The following is a 17,153-nucleotide window of genomic DNA, read 5'->3' as shown; positions in this document are numbered from 1 at the left end:
ACAGGAACACATGGACTGTAGTAACAGACTGAGCTGTCAGACAGGAACACATGGAGTAGAACACATGGACTGTAGTAACAGACTGAGCTGTCAGACAGGAACACATGGACTGTAGTAACAGACTGAGCTGTCAGACAGGAACACATGGACTGTAGTAACAGACTGAGCTGTCAGACAGGAACACATGGACTGTAGTAACAGACTGAGCTGTCAGACAGGAACTGGACTGTAGTAACAGACAGCTGTCAGACAGGAACACATGGACTGTAGTAACAGACTGAGCTGTCAGACAGGAACACATGGACTGTAGTAACAGACTGAGCTGTCAGACAGGAACACATGGACTGTAGTAACAGACTGAGCTGTCAGACAGAACACATGGACTGCAGACTGTGTCAGACAGGAACACATGGACTGTAGTAACAGACTGAGCTGTCAGACAGGAACACATGGACTGTAGTAACAGACTGAGCTGTCAGACAGGAACACATGGACTGTAGTAACAGACAGCTGTCAGACAGGAACACATGGACTGTAGCTGTGTCAGACAGGAACACATGGACTGTAGTAACAGACTGAGCTGTCAGACAGGAACACATGGACTGTAGTAACAGACTGAGCTGTCAGACAGGAACACATGGACTGTAGTAACAGACTGAGCTGTCAGACAGGAACACATGGACTGTAGTAACAGACTGAGCTGTCAGACAGGAACACATGGACTGTAGTAACAGACTGAGCTGTCAGACAGGAACACATGGACTGTAGTAACAGACTGAGCTGTCAGACAGGAACACATGGACTGTAGTAACAGACTGAGCTGTCAGACAGGAACACATGGACTGTAGTAACAGACTGAGCTGTCAGACAGGAACACATGGACTGTAGTAACAGACTGAGCTGTCAGAACAGGAACAGACTGAGCTGTCAGACAGGAACACATGGACTGTAGTAACAGACTGAGCTGTCAGACAGGAACACATGGACTGTAGTAACAGACTGAGCTGTCAGACAGGAACACATGGACTGTAGTAACAGACTGAGCTGTCAGACAGACACATGGACTGTCAGACAGCTGAGACAGGAACATGGACTGTAGTAACAGACTGAGCTGTCAGACAGGAACACATGGACTGTAGTAACAGACTGAGCTGTCAGACAGGAACACATGGACTGTAGTAACAGACTGAGCTGTCAGACAGGAACACATGGACTGTAGTGAGCTGTCAGACAGGAACACATGGACTGTAGTAACAGACTGAGCTGTCAGACAGGAACACATGGACTGTAGTAACAGACTGAGCTGTCAGACAGGAACACATGGACTGTAGTAACAGACTGAGCTGTCAGACAGGAACACATGGACTGTAGTAACAGACTGAGCTGTCAGACAGGAACACATGGACTGTAGTAACAGACTGAGCTGTCAGACAGGAACACATGGACTGTAGTAACAGACTGAGCTGTCAGACAGGAACACATGGACTGTAGTAACAGACTGAGCTGTCAGACAGGAACACATGGACTGTAGTAACAGACTGAGCTGTCAGACAGGAACACATGGACTGTAGTAACAGACTGAGCTGTCAGACAGGAACACATGGACTGTAGTAACAGACTGAGCTGTCAGACAGGAACACATGGACTGTAGTAACAGACTGAGCTGTCAGACAGGAACACATGGACTGTAGTAACAGACTGAGCTGTCAGACAGACATGGACTGTAGTAACAGACTGAGCTGTCAGGAACACATGGACTGTAGTAACAGACTGAGCTGTCAGACAGGAACACATGGACTGTAGTAACAGACTGAGCTGTCAGACAGGAACACATGGACTGACTGAGTAACAGACTGGAGCTGTCAGACAGGAACACATGGACTGTAGTAACAGACTGAGCTGTCAGACAGGAACACATGGACTGTAGTAACAGACTGAGCTGTCAGACAGGAACACATGGACTGTAGTAACAGACTGAGCTGTCAGACAGGAACACATGGACTGTAGTAACAGACTGAGCTGTCAGACAGGAACACATGGACTGTAGTAACAGACTGAGCTGTCAGACAGGAACACATGGACTGTAGTAACAGACTGAGCTGTCAGACAGGAACACATGGACTGTAGTAACAGACTGAGCTGTCAGACAGGAACACATGGACTGTAGTAACAGACTGAGCTGTCAGACAGGAACTGTACATGGAGACTGGACTGTAGTAACAGACTGAGCTGTCAGACAGGAACACATGTGTAGTAACAGACTGAGCTGTCAGACAGGAACACATGGACTGTAGTAACAGACTGAGCTGTCAGACAGGAACACATGGACTGTAGTAACAGACTGAGCTGTCAGACAGGAACACATGGACTGTAGTAACAGACTGAGCTGTCAGACTGGAACACATGGACTGTAGTAACAGACTGAGCTGTCAGACAGGAACACATGGACTGTAGTAACAGACTGAGCTGTCAGACAGGAACACATGGACTGTAGTAACAGACTGAGCTGTCAGACAGGAACACATGGACTGTAGTAACAGACTGAGCTGTCAGACAGGAACACATGGACTGTAGTAACAGACTGAGCTGTCAGACAGGAACACATGGACTGTAGTAACAGACTGAGCTGTCAGACAGGAACACATGGACTGTAGTAACAGACTGAGCTGTCAGACAGGAACACATGGACTGTAGTAACAGACTGAGCTGTCAGACAGGAACACATGGACTGTAGTAACAGACTGAGCTGTCAGACAGGAACACATGGACTGTAGTAACAGACTGAGCTGTCAGACAGGAACACATGGACTGTAGTAACAGACTGAGCTGTACAGACAGGAACAGACAGGAACACATGGACTGTAGTAACAGACTGAGCTGTCAGACAGGAACACATGGACTGTAGTAACAGACTGAGCTGTCAGACAGGAACACATGGACTGTAGTAACATGTCAGACAGGAACACATGGACTGTAGTAACAGACTGAGCTGTCAGACAGGAACACATGGACTGTAGTAACAGACTGAGCTGTCAGACAGGAACACATGGACTGTAGTAACAGACTGAGCTGTCAGACAGGAACACATGGACTGTAGTAACAGACTGAGCTGTCAGACAGGAACACATGGACTGTAGTAACAGACTGAGCTGTCAGACAGGAACACACATGGACTGTAGTAACAGACTGAGCTGTCAGACAGGAACACATGGACTGTAGTAACAGACTGAGCTGTCAGACAGGAACACATGGACTGTAGTAACAGACTGAGCTGTCAGACAGGAACACATGGACTGTAGTAACAGACTGAGCTGTCAGACAGGAACACATGGACTGTAGTAACAGACTGAGCTGTCAGACAGGAACACATGGACTGTAGTAACAGACTGAGCTGTCAGACAGGAACACATGGACTGTAGTAACAGACTGAGCTGTCAGACAGGAACACATGGACTGTAGTAACAGACTGAGCTGTCAGACAGGAACACATGGACTGTAGTAACAGACTGAGCTGTCTGTCAGACAGGAACACATGGACTGTAGTAACAGACTGAGCTGTCAGACAGGAACACATGGACTGTAGTAACAGACTGAGCTGTCAGACAGGAACATGGACTGTAGTAACAGACTGAGCTGTCAGACAGGAACACATGGACTGTAGTAACAGACTGAGCTGTCAGACAGGAACACATGGACTGTAGTAACAGGAACACATGGACTGAGCTGTCAGACAGGAACACATGGACTGTAGTAACAGACTGAGCTGTCAGACAGGAACACATGGACTGTAGTAACAGACTGAGCTGTCAGACAGGAACACATGGACTGTAGTAACAGACTGAGACAGGAACACATGGACTGTAGTAACAGACTGAGCTGTCAGACAGGAACACATGGACTGTAGTAACAGACTGAGCTGTCAGACAGGAACACATGGACTGTAGTAACAGACTGAGCTGTCAGACAGGAACACATGGACTGTAGTAACAGACTGAGCTGTCAGACAGGAACACATGGACTGTAGTAACAGACTGAGCTGTCAGACAGGAACACATGGACTGTAGTAACAGACTGAGCTGTCAGACAGGAACACATGGACTGTAGTAACAGACTGAGCTGTCAGACAGGAACACATGGACTGTAGTAACAGACTGGAGCTGTCAGACAGGAACACATGGACTGTAGTAACAGACTGAGCTGTCAGACTGTAGTAACAGACTGAGCTGTCAGACAGGAACACATGGACTGTAGTAACAGACTGAGCTGTCAGACAGGAACACATGGACTGTAGTAACAGACTGAGCTGTCAGACAGGAACACATGGACTGTAGTAACAGACTGAGCTGTCAGACAGGAACACATGGACTGTAGTAACAGACTGAGCTGTCAGACAGGAACACATGGACTGTAGTAACAGACTGAGCTGTCAGACAGGAACACATGGACTGTAGTAACAGACTGAGCTGTCAGACAGGAACACATGGACTGTAGTAACAGACTGAGCTGTCAGACAGGAACACATGGACTGTAGTAACAGACTGAGCTGTCAGACAGGAACACATGGACTGTAGTAACAGACTGAGCTGTCAGACAGGAACACATGGACTGTAGTAACAGACTGAGCTGTCAGACAGGGAACACATGGACTGTAGTAACAGACTGAGCTGTCAGACAGGGAACACATGGACTGTAGTAACAGACTGAGCTGTCAGACAGGAACACATGGACTGTAGTAACAGACTGAGCTGTCAGACAGGAACACATGGACTGTAGTAACAGACTGAGCTGTCAGACAGGAACACATGGACTGTAGTAACAGACTGAGCTGTCAGACAGGAACACATGGACTGTAGTAACAGACTGAGCTGTCAGACAGGAACACATGGACTGTAGTAACAGACTGAGCTGTCAGAGAGAGGAGAGGAACACATGGACTGTAGTAACAGACTGAGCTGTCAGACAGGAACACATGGACTGTAGTAACAGCTGTCAGAGGAGGAACACATGGACTGTAGTAACAGACTGAGCTGTCAGACAGGAACACATGGACTGTAGTAACAGACTGAGCTGTCAGACAGGAACACATGGACTGTAGTAACAGACTGAGCTGTCAGACAGGAACACATGGACTGTAGTAACAGACTGAGCTGTCAGACAGGAACACATGGACTGTAGTAACAGACTGAGCTGTCAGACAGGAACACATGGACTGTAGTAACAGACTGAGCTGTCAGACAGGAACACATGGACTGTAGTAACAGACTGAGCTGTCAGACAGGAACACATGGACTGTAGTAACAGACTGAGCTGTCAGACAGGAACACATGGACTGTAGTAACAGACTGAGCTGTCAGACAGGAACACATGGACTGTAGTAACAGACTGAGCTGTCAGACAGGAACACATGGACTGTAGTAACAGACTGAGCTGTCAGACAGGAACACATGGACTGTAGTAACAGACTGAGCTGTCAGACAGGAACACATGGACTGTAGTAACAGACTGAGCTGTCAGACAGGAACACATGGACTGTAGTAACAGACTGAAGACAGGAACACATGGACTGTAGTAACAGACTGAGCTGTCAGACAGGAACTGGACTGTAGTAACAGACTGAGCTGTCAGACAGGAACACATGGACTGTAGTAACAGACTGAGCTGTCAGACAGGAACACATGGACTGTAGTAACAGACTGAGCTGTCAGACAGGAACACATGGACTGTAGTAACAGACTGAGCTGTCAGACAGGAACACATGGACTGTAGTAACAGACTGAGCTGTCAGACAGGAACACATGGACTGTAGTAACAGACTGAGCTGTCAGAGAGAGGAGAGGAACACATGGACTGTAGTAACAGACTGAGCTGTCAGACAGGAACACATGGACTGTAGTAACAGACTGAGCTGTCAGACAGGAACACATGGACTGTAGTAACAGACTGAGCTGTCAGACAGGAACACATGGACTGTAATAACAGACTGAGCTGTCAGACAGGAACACATGGACTGTAGTAACAGACTGAGCTGTCAGACAGGAGCACATGGACTGAGACATTAAGGGTGCAACATGAGACAGTTCATTGGACAACAGATTTCAAATCAGACAAATAAAAACCAGAGAAATACAGGAGCAATGTTTTTATTCGTCTAATAATAAACTATTTTACAAATCTTCCCCGTGTACAGCGGCTGTGCGCTTCACAAAGTCTGTTAGCTAGAGTCCTCGTCGTCAGCCTCTTTTTGAGCAACAATTCCTTTTCCTGAATGTTTCACACTTCTTGATATGGAGACACAAAGTGAACACAGAGGAAGACACAGAGGAAGAGTCGGTCATCGTGTATTTTGGTGAAGAGGAGAGAAGGCCTGCAAAGAAATCCCACTAACTTTCCCAGAAGTCCGTTTCTCAGAAATCCACAGTTGAAAGATTCTGTGGAATCAGGAGGGAACAAATAAGGACGTGGAATCCTCCAAAACAGGGATTTCTGGGAAAAAACCTGGGAAAGTCGCGGGAATTTTGCAACCCCCGAGAGAAGAAAGATGTGGGTTTTTGAGGTCAGATGCGTCGACCTCTGGGATCCTTTGTGGATTCCGTCTGAGGGGGGAAAAAAGGAAAACAGGCAGACTGTCAGTTCATCAGTTCACCTCATCAAACCACCATCAACCCTGTGTTCAGTTCATACTGCTTTGAACCAAGACTGCTGCTGTTTGCTCTCTGGGGCTGTTTTACTTGACGATAAGGCCCTCAGGCTAGCTACTGACTAACTGTGTGGAGGGAGGGAGGGAGGGAGGGAGGGAGGGAGGGAGGGAGGGAGGGAGGGAGGGAGGGAGGGAGGGAGGGAGGGAGGGAGGGAGGGAGGGAGGGAGGGTCTAGTGTGAACGGTCAGCGGGGTGGTTCTCAGAACGGGACATGTGTCCAAAATAGCACTACATTTCCAATACAGTACACTACTTTAGACCAGGACCCGTAGGACTAATCCATAGACCAGGGCCCGTAGGACTAACCCATAGACAAAGACCCGTAGGACTAACCCATAGACCAGGGCCCGTAGGACTAACCATTAAACCAGGGACCCGTAGGACTAACCCATAGACCAGGACCCGTAGGACTAACCCATAGACCAGGGCCCGTAGGACTAACCATTAAACCAGGGACCCGTAGGACTAACCCATAGACCAGGACCCGTAGGACTAACCATTAAACCAGGGACCCGTAGGACTAACCCATAGACCAGGGCCCATAGGACTAACCCATAGACCAGGGCCCGTAGGACTAACCCATAGACCAGGAACCGTAGGACTAACCCATAGACCAGGACCCGTAGGACTAACCCATAGACCAGGACCCGTAGGACTAACCCATAGACCAGGACCCGTAGGACTAACCCATAGACCAGGACCCGTAGGACTAACCCATAGACCAGGGCCCGTAGGACTAACCCATAGACCAGGAACCGTAGGACTAACCCATAGACCAGGACCCGTAGGACTAACCCATAGACCAGGAACCGTAGGACTAACCCATAGACCAGGGCCCGTAGGACTAACCATTAAACCAGGGACCCGTAGGACTAACCCATAGACCAGGACCCGTAGGACTAACCCATAGACCAGGGCCCGTAGGACTAACACATAGACCAGGACCCGTAGGACTAACCCATAGACCAGGACCCGTAGGACTAACCCATAGACCGGGTGTTGTGTGTCTGTACCGTAACTCAGTCATGATGTGTCCAGGTGTAACCTGTCTGTACTGTAACTCAGTCATGATGTGTCCAGGTGTAACCTGTCTGTACTGTAACTCAGTCATGATGTGTCCAGGTGTAACCTGTCTGTACTGTAACTCAGTCATGTAGTGTCCAGGTGTAACCTGTCTGTACCGTAACTCAGTCATGATGTGTCCAGGTGTAACCTGTCTGTACTGTAACTCAGTCATGAAGTGTCCAGGTGTAACCTGTCTGTACCGTAACTCAGTCATGATGTGTCCAGGTGTAACCTGTCCGTACTGTAACTCAGTCATGATGTGTCCAGGTGTAACCTGTCCGTACTGTAACTCAGTCATGATGTGTCCAGGTGTAACCTGTCCGTACTGTAACTCAGTCATGATGTGTCCAGGTGTAACCTGTCTGTACTGTAACTCAGTCATGATGTGTCCAGGTGTTGTGTCTGTACTGTAACTCAGTCATGATGTGTCCAGGTGTAACCTGTCCGTACTGTAACTCAGTCATGATGTGTCCAGGTGTTGTGTCTGTACTGTAACTCAGTCATGATGTGTCCAGGTGTAACCTGTCTGTACTGTAACTCAGTCATGAAGTGTCCAGGTGTAACCTGTCTGTACTGTAACTCAGTCATGTTGTGTCCAGGTGTAACCTGTCTGTACTGTAACTCAGTCATGATGTGTCCAGGTGTAACCTGTCTGTACTGTAACTCAGTCATGAAGTGTCCAGGTGTAACCTGTCTGTACTGTAACTCAGTCATGTAGTGTCCAGGTGTAACCTGTCTGTACTGTAACTCAGTCATGATGTGTCCAGGTGTAACCTGTCTGTACTGTAACCTGTCTGTACCGTAACTCAGTCATGATGTGTCCAGGTGTAACCTGTCCGTACCGTAACTCAGTCATGATGTGTCCAGGTGTAACCTGTCTGTACTGTAACTCAGTCATGATGTGTCCAGGTGTAACCTGTATGTACCGTAACTCAGTCATGATGTGTCCAGGTGTAACCTGTCCGTACCGTAACTCAGTCATGATGTGGTCAGTCAGTCCCTGGCCCTGGGCGGCTGGTAATACTGGACCGTGGGCCGCGTCCTCGTGGTGGTCCGAGGCTGCCCGTCTCCCCCGCGCCGGTACTCTAGCCCCTCCTCTTCCTTCTGCCACCACACATACAGACCTACCATCAGTTTGTTAATTTATTAATTTTTTTTAACTTATACTGAATACGATTCTATTCTTTTTTATTTATTTAACTAGGCAAGTCAGTTAAGAACAAATTCCTTCCTTCCCTCCCCCCTACCTCCCTCCCTCCCCCCATCCCTCTCTCCCTCCCCCATCCCTCTCTCCCTCCCCCATCCCTCCCTCCCTCCCCTACCTCCCTCCCTCCCCCCATCCCTCTCTCCCTCCCCCATCCCTCCCTCCCTCCCTCCCTCCCTCCCTCCACCGTTCTGACAGGCAGGACCTGATCCTAGATCTGCACTCTGGACAAAAGACACTGAGAATACACTGCGCTGGTTTAAGAGATGATATTAGAGCAGCTGACCTTCCTGAAGGCTAAAACCACGTTGTATCAGTCTGTGTCTTCACACCTGAATATGAGGCGTCATCTTAGACGCAACCAAGGACTGTCTATTAGGTAGAACGAAGGCTCATTCTCAATGAGTCTTTTCCTCGTTTCCTCACATCCTCTTTTCCTCGCCTCCTTCTCTAAAACCCATCAGAGGAGATGGACTAGGGGTGGGGGGGGTGGGGGAGGGGGGGCTTTGGACATTCTCCTCCAATACGGTTTGAGAAGCTGGAGAGGAGAGAGGATGTGTGGAAAGGTGAGTTGACTACAGAGCAACTGTAGTCCATAGATACTTACCCAGAAGTCCGTGCTGACCGGTCTGATGTTGTGTAGAAGGACCTCCTCACAGTTTCCATACTCAGTGAAGACCACGACGGCCGTGAGACCGGAGGGATGAACAGCATCTATCCTGGACCTGTAGAACTACACACAGAGGTGTCATTACACACAGCCATGACTCCCATCTATCTAACCATGACTCCCATCTATCTAGCCATGACTCCCATCTATCTAACCTTGACTCCCATCTATCTAACCATGACTCCCATCTATCTAACCTTGACTCCCATCTATCTAACCATGACTCCCATCCATCTAGCCATGACTCCCATCCATCTAACCATGACTCCCATCTATCTAGCCATGACTCCCATCTATCTAACTATGACTCCCATCTATCTAACCTTGACTCCCATCTATCTAACTATGACTCCCATCTATCTAACCATGACTCCCATCTATCTAACTATGACTCCCATCCATCTAGCCATGACTCCCATCTATCTAGCCATGACTCCCATCTATCTAACTATGACTCCCATCTATCTAACCTTGACTCCCATCTATCTAACTATGACTCCCATCTATCTAACCTTGACTCCCATCTATCTAACTATGACTCCCATCTATCTAACCATGACTCCCATCTATCTAACCATGACTCCCATCTATCTAGCCATGACTCCCATCTATCTAACCATGACTCCCATCCATCTAACCATGACTCCCATCCATCTAACCATGACTCCCATCCATCTAGCCATGACTCCCATCTATCTAGCCATGACTCCCATCTATCTAACTATGACTCCCATCTATCTAACCTTGACTCCCATCTATCTAACTATGACTCCCATCTATCTAACCTTGACTCCCATCTATCTAACTATGACTCCCATCTATCTAACCATGACTCCCATCTATCTAACTATGACTCCCATCTATCTAACCATGACTCCCATCTATCTAACTATGACTCCCATCTATCTAACCATGACTCCCATCTATCTAACCATGACTCCCATCTATCTAACCATGACTCCCATCTATCTAACCATGACTCCCATCTATCTAACCATGACTCCCATCTATCTAACCATGACTCCCATCTATCTAACCATGACTCCCATCTATCTAACCATGACTCCCATCTATCTAACCATGACTCCCATCTATCTAACCATGACTCCCATCTATCTAACCATGACTCCCATCTATCTAACCATGACTAACATCTATCTAACCATGACTCCCATCTATCTAACCATGACTCCCATCTATCTAACCTTGACTCCCATCTATCTAGCCATGACTCCCATCTATCTAACCTTGACTCCCATCTACCTAACCATGACTCCCATCTATCTAACCATGACTCCCATCTATCTCCCATCTATCTAACCATGACTCCCATCTACCTAACCATGACTCCCATCTATCTAACCATGACTCCCATCTATCTAACCATGACTCCCATCTATCTAACCATGACTCCCATCTATCTAACCATGACTCCCATCTATCTAACCATGACTCCCATCTATCTAACCATGACTCCCATCTATCTAACCATGACTCCCATCTATCTAACCATGACTCCCATCTATCTAACTATGACTCCCATCTATCTAACCTTGACTCCCATCTATCTAACCATGACTCCAGTGTTAATATAGTTGTACCTTGTTGTCTTCCCAGTAGAGCGCTAGAACCTGGTCTCCTGGTTTCAAGTTCCCCAGGCCTTGAGCCACTGCAGGCTCCATGGTCCCAACCTGCCCCTGGTCTGACCTCTGGTCTGACCTCTGGCCTTTGACCTGCCCCGTTCTCTTCTTAGGGGCGGTGTTGGAGTTGTTATGGGCGGGGTTAGTGCTGTTCCTGTTGTGTGGCTCCTCCCTCTCCCTGGGGGCGGGACCAGAGGAGTAGTTCTGTTGTTTGATTGGCCCTGTCCGGTGTTCCGTTGACGAGTCACCGTTTTGGAGGTGTGGCCCCGAGCCTGGGCCGCTGCCCACTTGGCCTTTCATTGGGCCGAGACTCACCACGGGACACGCCCCAGTCCTTCTCTTGCCCCGCCCACGACGTAGAAGAGTTCGACGGTCCGTTGTCCCGGTAACGGTCAAAGTTGTCAGAGTTGGGCCTTTCCCTGTGGGACTTCCCCCTCCTCCTCTCCGTCTACTGTTGGGCTCAGCTCTACAATACAACACAACGTTACTGCACATCCCAGAATGCACCTTTCTTCGTTGGCATCGCTGTGTCCCGAGAATGAAAAGCACTGCACACACATTAGAAAACAGTCAACTCTCGCACGTTGTATTCATAAACACGGATGACATTGACAATGAGACGACATTCATAGTCAAGTCTAATCAAGTATCCATACAAACTATGCCACTTAATATAATGTCTACATACCCTACATTACTCATCTCATATGTATATACTGTATATATCATCTACTGCATCTTGCCTATGCCGTTCTGTACCATCACTCATTCATATATCTTTATGTACATATTATTTATCCCTTTACACTTGTGTCTATAAGGTAGTAGTTGTGGAATTGTTAGTTAGATTACTCGTTGGTTATTACTGCATTGACGCAACTAGAAGCACAAGCATTTCGCTACACTCGCATTAACATCTGCTAACCATGTGTATGTGATCAATAACATCTACTAACCGGGTGTATGTGATCAATAACATCTACTAACCGGGTGTATGTGATCAATAACATCTGCTAACCGGGTGTATGTGATCAATAACAACTGCTAACCGTGTGTATGTGATCAATAACATCTGCTAACCGTGTGTATGTGATCAATAACATCTGCTAACCGTGTGTATGTGATCAATAACATCTACTAACCGGGTGTATGTGATCAATAACATCTGCTAACCGGGTGTATGTGATCAATAACATCTGCTAACCGGGTGTATGTGATCAATAACATCTGCAACCGGGTGTATGTGATCAATAACATCTAACCGTGTGTATGTGATCAATAACATCTACTAACCGGGTGTATGTGATCAATAACATCTGCTAACCGGGTGTATGTGATCAATAACATCTGCTAACCGGGTGTATGTGATCAATAACATCTGCTAACCGTGTGTATGTGATCAATAACATCTGCTAACCGTGTGTATGTGATCAATAACATCTGCTAACCGGGTGTTGTGATCAATAACATCTACTAACCGGGTGTATGTGATCAATAACATCTGCTAACCGGGTGTATGTGATCAATAACATCTACTAACCGGGTGTATGTGATCAATAACATCTGCTAACCGGGTGTATGTGATCAATAACATCTACTAACCGGGTGTATGTGATCAATAACATCTGCTAACCGTGTGTATGTGATCAATAACATCTGCTAACCGGGTGTATGTGATCAATAACATCTACTAACCGGGTGTATGTGATCAATAACATCTGCTAACCGGGTGTATGTGATCAATAACATCTGCTAACCGGGTGTATGTGATCAATAACATCTGCTAACCGTGTGTATGTGATCAATAACATCTGCTAACCGTGTGTATGTGATCAATAACATCTGCTAACCGGGTGTATGTGTTCAATAACATCTACTAACCGGGTGTATGTGATCAATAACATCTGCTAACCGTGTGTATGTGATCAATAACATCTACTAACCGGGTGTATGTGATCAATAACATCTGCTAACCGTGTGTATGTGATCAATAACATCTGCTAACCGGGTGTATGTGATCAATAACATCTACTAACCGGGTGTATGTGATCAATAACATCTACTAACCGGGTGTATGTGATCAATAACATCTGCTAACCGGGTGTATGTGATCAATAACATCTGCTAACCGGGTGTATGTGATCAATAACATCTGCTAACCGGGTGTATGTGATCAATAACATCTGCTAACCGGGTGTATGTGATCAATAACATCTGCTAACCGTGTGTATGTGATCAATAACATCTGCTAACCGGGTGTATGTGATCAATAACATCTGCTAACCGGGTGTATGTGATCAATAACATCTGCTAACCATGTGTATGTGATCAATAACATCTACTAACCGGGTGTATGTGATCAATAACATCTACTAACCGGGTGTATGTGATCAATAACATCTGCTAACCGGGTGTATGTGATCAATAACAACTGCTAACCGGGTGTATGTGATCAATAAAAATGTGATTTGATTTGATGAGACAACGTTCCCAATCAAGTCTAATCCAGTATCCATACCTGTTGTCTGTTCCGCTGTCAGACCTCTGGACCCCTTTAGGTTCTGATACACAGTTAGAACTGGACTCTGTCTGGTGCTGGCCTGGTTTAGAGGCAGCTGGTGCAGGTCCGTTGTCCTGCTTCATCCCTCCTCCTCCTCCTCCTCCTCCTCTCTTATTAAACGACAGATCGGGTACCGAGTGCTGCTCTCTCCGACTTTGGTTCTGGAACCCTCCGGAACCAGAACTAGAACCTACTCTGATTCCCTGCTGGAAGGTTCTAGAACCAGAAGAATCCCCCTGGGTTCCGTCTCTGGGTTCTCTGTTCCGCTGGCCGGGGGCAGGGTACGTAGCAGCAGGGCAGAACACTGATGTCTGTCCTCTGGCCTCCCTGGCTGTTTGTCTCTCATGCTGGGCCTCTCTCCACCTCTCTGACCCTCCTCCACCTCCAGGAGGGGCCTTCTCCTGTGTCTGGCCCCTTTCCTGGCCTCTGTCCTGGGCTCTCTCCTGGCCCTGCCGGCTCCCTGCTGGAGCTGGGGCTGGGGAAGGGGTGGATGTGGCGATGGAGGGGTCGTGGCCAGGTTTAGGGAAATCCTTGTCACTATCTCTCTGGAAACGAGGTGGTCGGTCGTTCCTGTCGTTCCTGAAGTCTGATCTGTCGTTCCTCTCCTTCCGTGATCTGTCGTTCCTGGACCAGTCGTTCCTCCCGTCTGACCTGTCGTTACGGCTGTCGCTGCGTTGGGGGTACCTGTCCTGGGACTGGCTGTTAGGAGGGAACGTCATCTTACCCTCGTGATGCCTCTGAGAGGACTGGCTCTTTGGCTCTGGAGGAGAAACCCAGAGAGAAAACACACACACACACACACACACACACATAGGTGTGAATGTTTAAACGTTAAAACATTTCAACCAAATTGGATACACAAAAAGTTGTTTTTGTTTACCGATAGACAGGCCTAGTGGACGGTTCTGTCTGTCTGGTGTCTGACCTGCCTATACTGATAGACAGGCCTAGTGGACGGTTCTGTCTGTCTGGTGTCTGACCTGCCTATACTGATAGACAGGCCTAGTGGACGGTTCTGTCTGTCTGGTGTCTGACCTGCCTATACTGATAGATAGACCCAGTGCACGGTTCTGTCTGTCTGGTGTCTGACCTGCCTATACTGATAGACAGGCCTAGTGGACTGTTCTGTCTGTCTGGTGTCTGACCTGCCTATACTGATAGACAGGCCTAGTGGACTGTTCTGTCTGTCTGGTGTCTGACCTGCCTATACTGATAGACAGGCCTAGTGGACGGTTCTGTCTGTCTGGTGTCTGACCTGCCTATACTGATAGACAGGCCTAGTGGACGGTTCTGTCTGTCTGTCTGGTGACTGACCTGCCTATACTGATAGACAGGCCTAGTGCACGGTTCTGTCTGTCTGTCTGGTGTCTGACCTGCCTATACTGATAGACAGACCTAGTGCACGGTTCTGTCTGTCTGGTGTCTGACCTGCCTATACTGATAGACAGGCCTAGTGGACGGTTCTGTCTGTCTGGTGTCTGACCTGCCTATACTGATAGATAGACCCAGTGCACGGTTCTGTCTGTCTGGTGTCTGACCTGCCTATACTGATAGACAGGCCTAGTGGACTGTTCTGTCTGTCTGGTGTCTGACCTGCCTATACTGATAGACAGGCCTAGTGGACGGTTCTGTCTGTCTGGTGTCTGACCTGCCTATACTGATAGACAGGCCTAGTGGACGGTTCTGTCTGTCTGTCTGGTGACTGACCTGCCTATACTGATAGACAGGCCTAGTGCACGGTTCTGTCTGTCTGTCTGGTGTCTGACCTGCCTATACTGATAGACAGACCTAGTGCACGGTTCTGTCTGTCTGGTGTCTGACCTGCCTATACTGATAGATAGACCCAGTGCACGGTTCTGTCTGTCTGTCTGGTGTCTGACCTGCCTATACTGATAGACAGGCCTAGTGGACGGTTCTGTCTGTCTGGTGTCTGACCTGCCTATACTGATTGATAGACCCAGTGCACCCAGTGCACGGTTCTGTGGACTGTCTGTCTGGTGTCTGACCTGCCTATACTGATAGACAGGCCTAGTGGACGGTTCTGTCTGTCTGGTGTCTGACCTGCCTATACTGATAGATAGACCTAGTGCACGGTTCTGTCTGTCTACTGTCCGTCTGTCTGTCTGTCTCTGTGCCCCTCCCCTCTCTCTTCCCCACCTCGCTAGCTGTTCTGTCTGTCTGTCTGTCTGTCTGTCTGTCTGTCTGTCTGTCTGTCTGTCTGTCTGTCTGTCTGTCTGTCTGTCTGTCTGTCTGTCTCTGTGCCCCTCCCCTCTCTCTTCCCCACCTCGCTAGCTGTTCTGTCTGTCTGTCTGTCTGTCTGTCTGTCTGTCTGTCTGTCTGTCTGTCTCTGTGCCCCTCCCCTCTCTCTTCCCCACCTCGCTAGCTGTTCTGTCTGCCTCTGTGCCCCTCCCCTCTCTCTTCCCCACCTCGCTAGCTGTTCTGTCTGCCTCTGTGCCCCTGCCCTCTCTCTTCCCCACCTCGCTATGAAAATATGTGAGTGTTTGTGTTTTCGGAAGTACGGCAACTAATCAGTCTCCGTTTTCAAAAATACTGAATCTCAGGAGGCGATTCCTAGAGGAAGATGTATTTTCAGTCTACTAAAAATCTCCTTACTACATTTGCACACGCTGCATATAGATTTTCCTATTGTGTTATTGACTGTATGTTTGTTTTACTCCATGTGTAACTCTGTGTTGTTGTTTGTGTCGAACTGCTTTGCTTTATCTTGGCCAGGTTGCAGTTGTTCTCAACTGGCCTACCTGGTTGAATAAAGGTTAAATAAAATTGTCAAGTCATGGTATTTAACAAGATGTAAAGATTGGTCTGTGCTCAGGCGGCAGGCGGCTGTACGATTGTTTATCCCACAGGCAGCTCAAGATTAATTTGATGGACAGTTCTGGAAGCTTCGTGATGGACGTTAGTCCCACTTCAGAAGCGACCTTCCTTTACAGACAAGTAGAATACCCGTTCAGCGGGCGCTTCGACTCTCCAGAGAAGGTTTGGTTTTGGCATTTAAAAAGCTGACGTTGTACACTTAACAGACTAACAAACATACCGAAGCAGAGGTGCTTTCAAGGGGATATGACTGAGGGAGATTTCACTGTCTGACTGAGGGAGATTTCACTGTCTGACTGAGGGAGATTTCACTGTCTGACTGAGGGAGATTTCACTGTCTGACTGAGGGAGATAGAACTTCACTGTCTGACTGAGGGAGATAGAACTTCACTGTCTGACTGAGGGAGATAGAACTTCACTGTCTGACTGAGGGAGATAGAACTTCACTGTCTGACTGAGGGAGATAGAACTTCACTGTCTGT

The 17,153-nt window shown here is 47.9% G+C and overlaps 1 protein-coding gene and 1 long non-coding RNA gene across 3 annotated transcripts in view; both read right to left on the bottom strand.

The window, feature by feature from the left end:
• Positions 1-6,124: 6,124 nt before the first annotated feature.
• LOC121845766 (tudor domain-containing protein 3-like) overlaps positions 6,125-17,153 on the bottom strand; it is a 48,083-nt gene continuing 37,054 nt past the window's right edge. The window contains 6 exon segments of the mRNA XM_042317655.1: positions 6,125-6,593; positions 8,731-8,866; positions 9,574-9,699; positions 11,238-11,579; positions 11,581-11,713; positions 13,795-14,596. Coding sequence (XP_042173589.1) covers positions 8,756-8,866; positions 9,574-9,699; positions 11,238-11,579; positions 11,581-11,713; positions 13,795-14,596 — 1,514 coding nt within the window. The 3' untranslated portion in view covers positions 6,125-6,593; positions 8,731-8,755.
• Positions 10,502-11,230, bottom strand: LOC121845767. 2 transcript variants are annotated; one of them, XR_006082769.1, is made up of 2 exons: positions 10,974-11,230; positions 10,502-10,815 (listed from the first exon to the last, which is right to left on the bottom strand). It is a non-coding gene; the product is annotated as an uncharacterized LOC121845767 (long non-coding RNA). The 2 variants fall into 2 exon arrangements; XR_006082768.1 differs by having other exon boundaries at positions 10,502-10,773.

The sequence above is a fragment of the Oncorhynchus tshawytscha genome, unplaced genomic scaffold (assembly GCF_018296145.1).
Source record: "Oncorhynchus tshawytscha isolate Ot180627B unplaced genomic scaffold, Otsh_v2.0 Un_contig_65_pilon_pilon, whole genome shotgun sequence".
NCBI lineage: Eukaryota > Metazoa > Chordata > Actinopteri > Salmoniformes > Salmonidae > Oncorhynchus > Oncorhynchus tshawytscha.
This window is presented reverse-complemented; position numbering and strand designations above follow the sequence as displayed.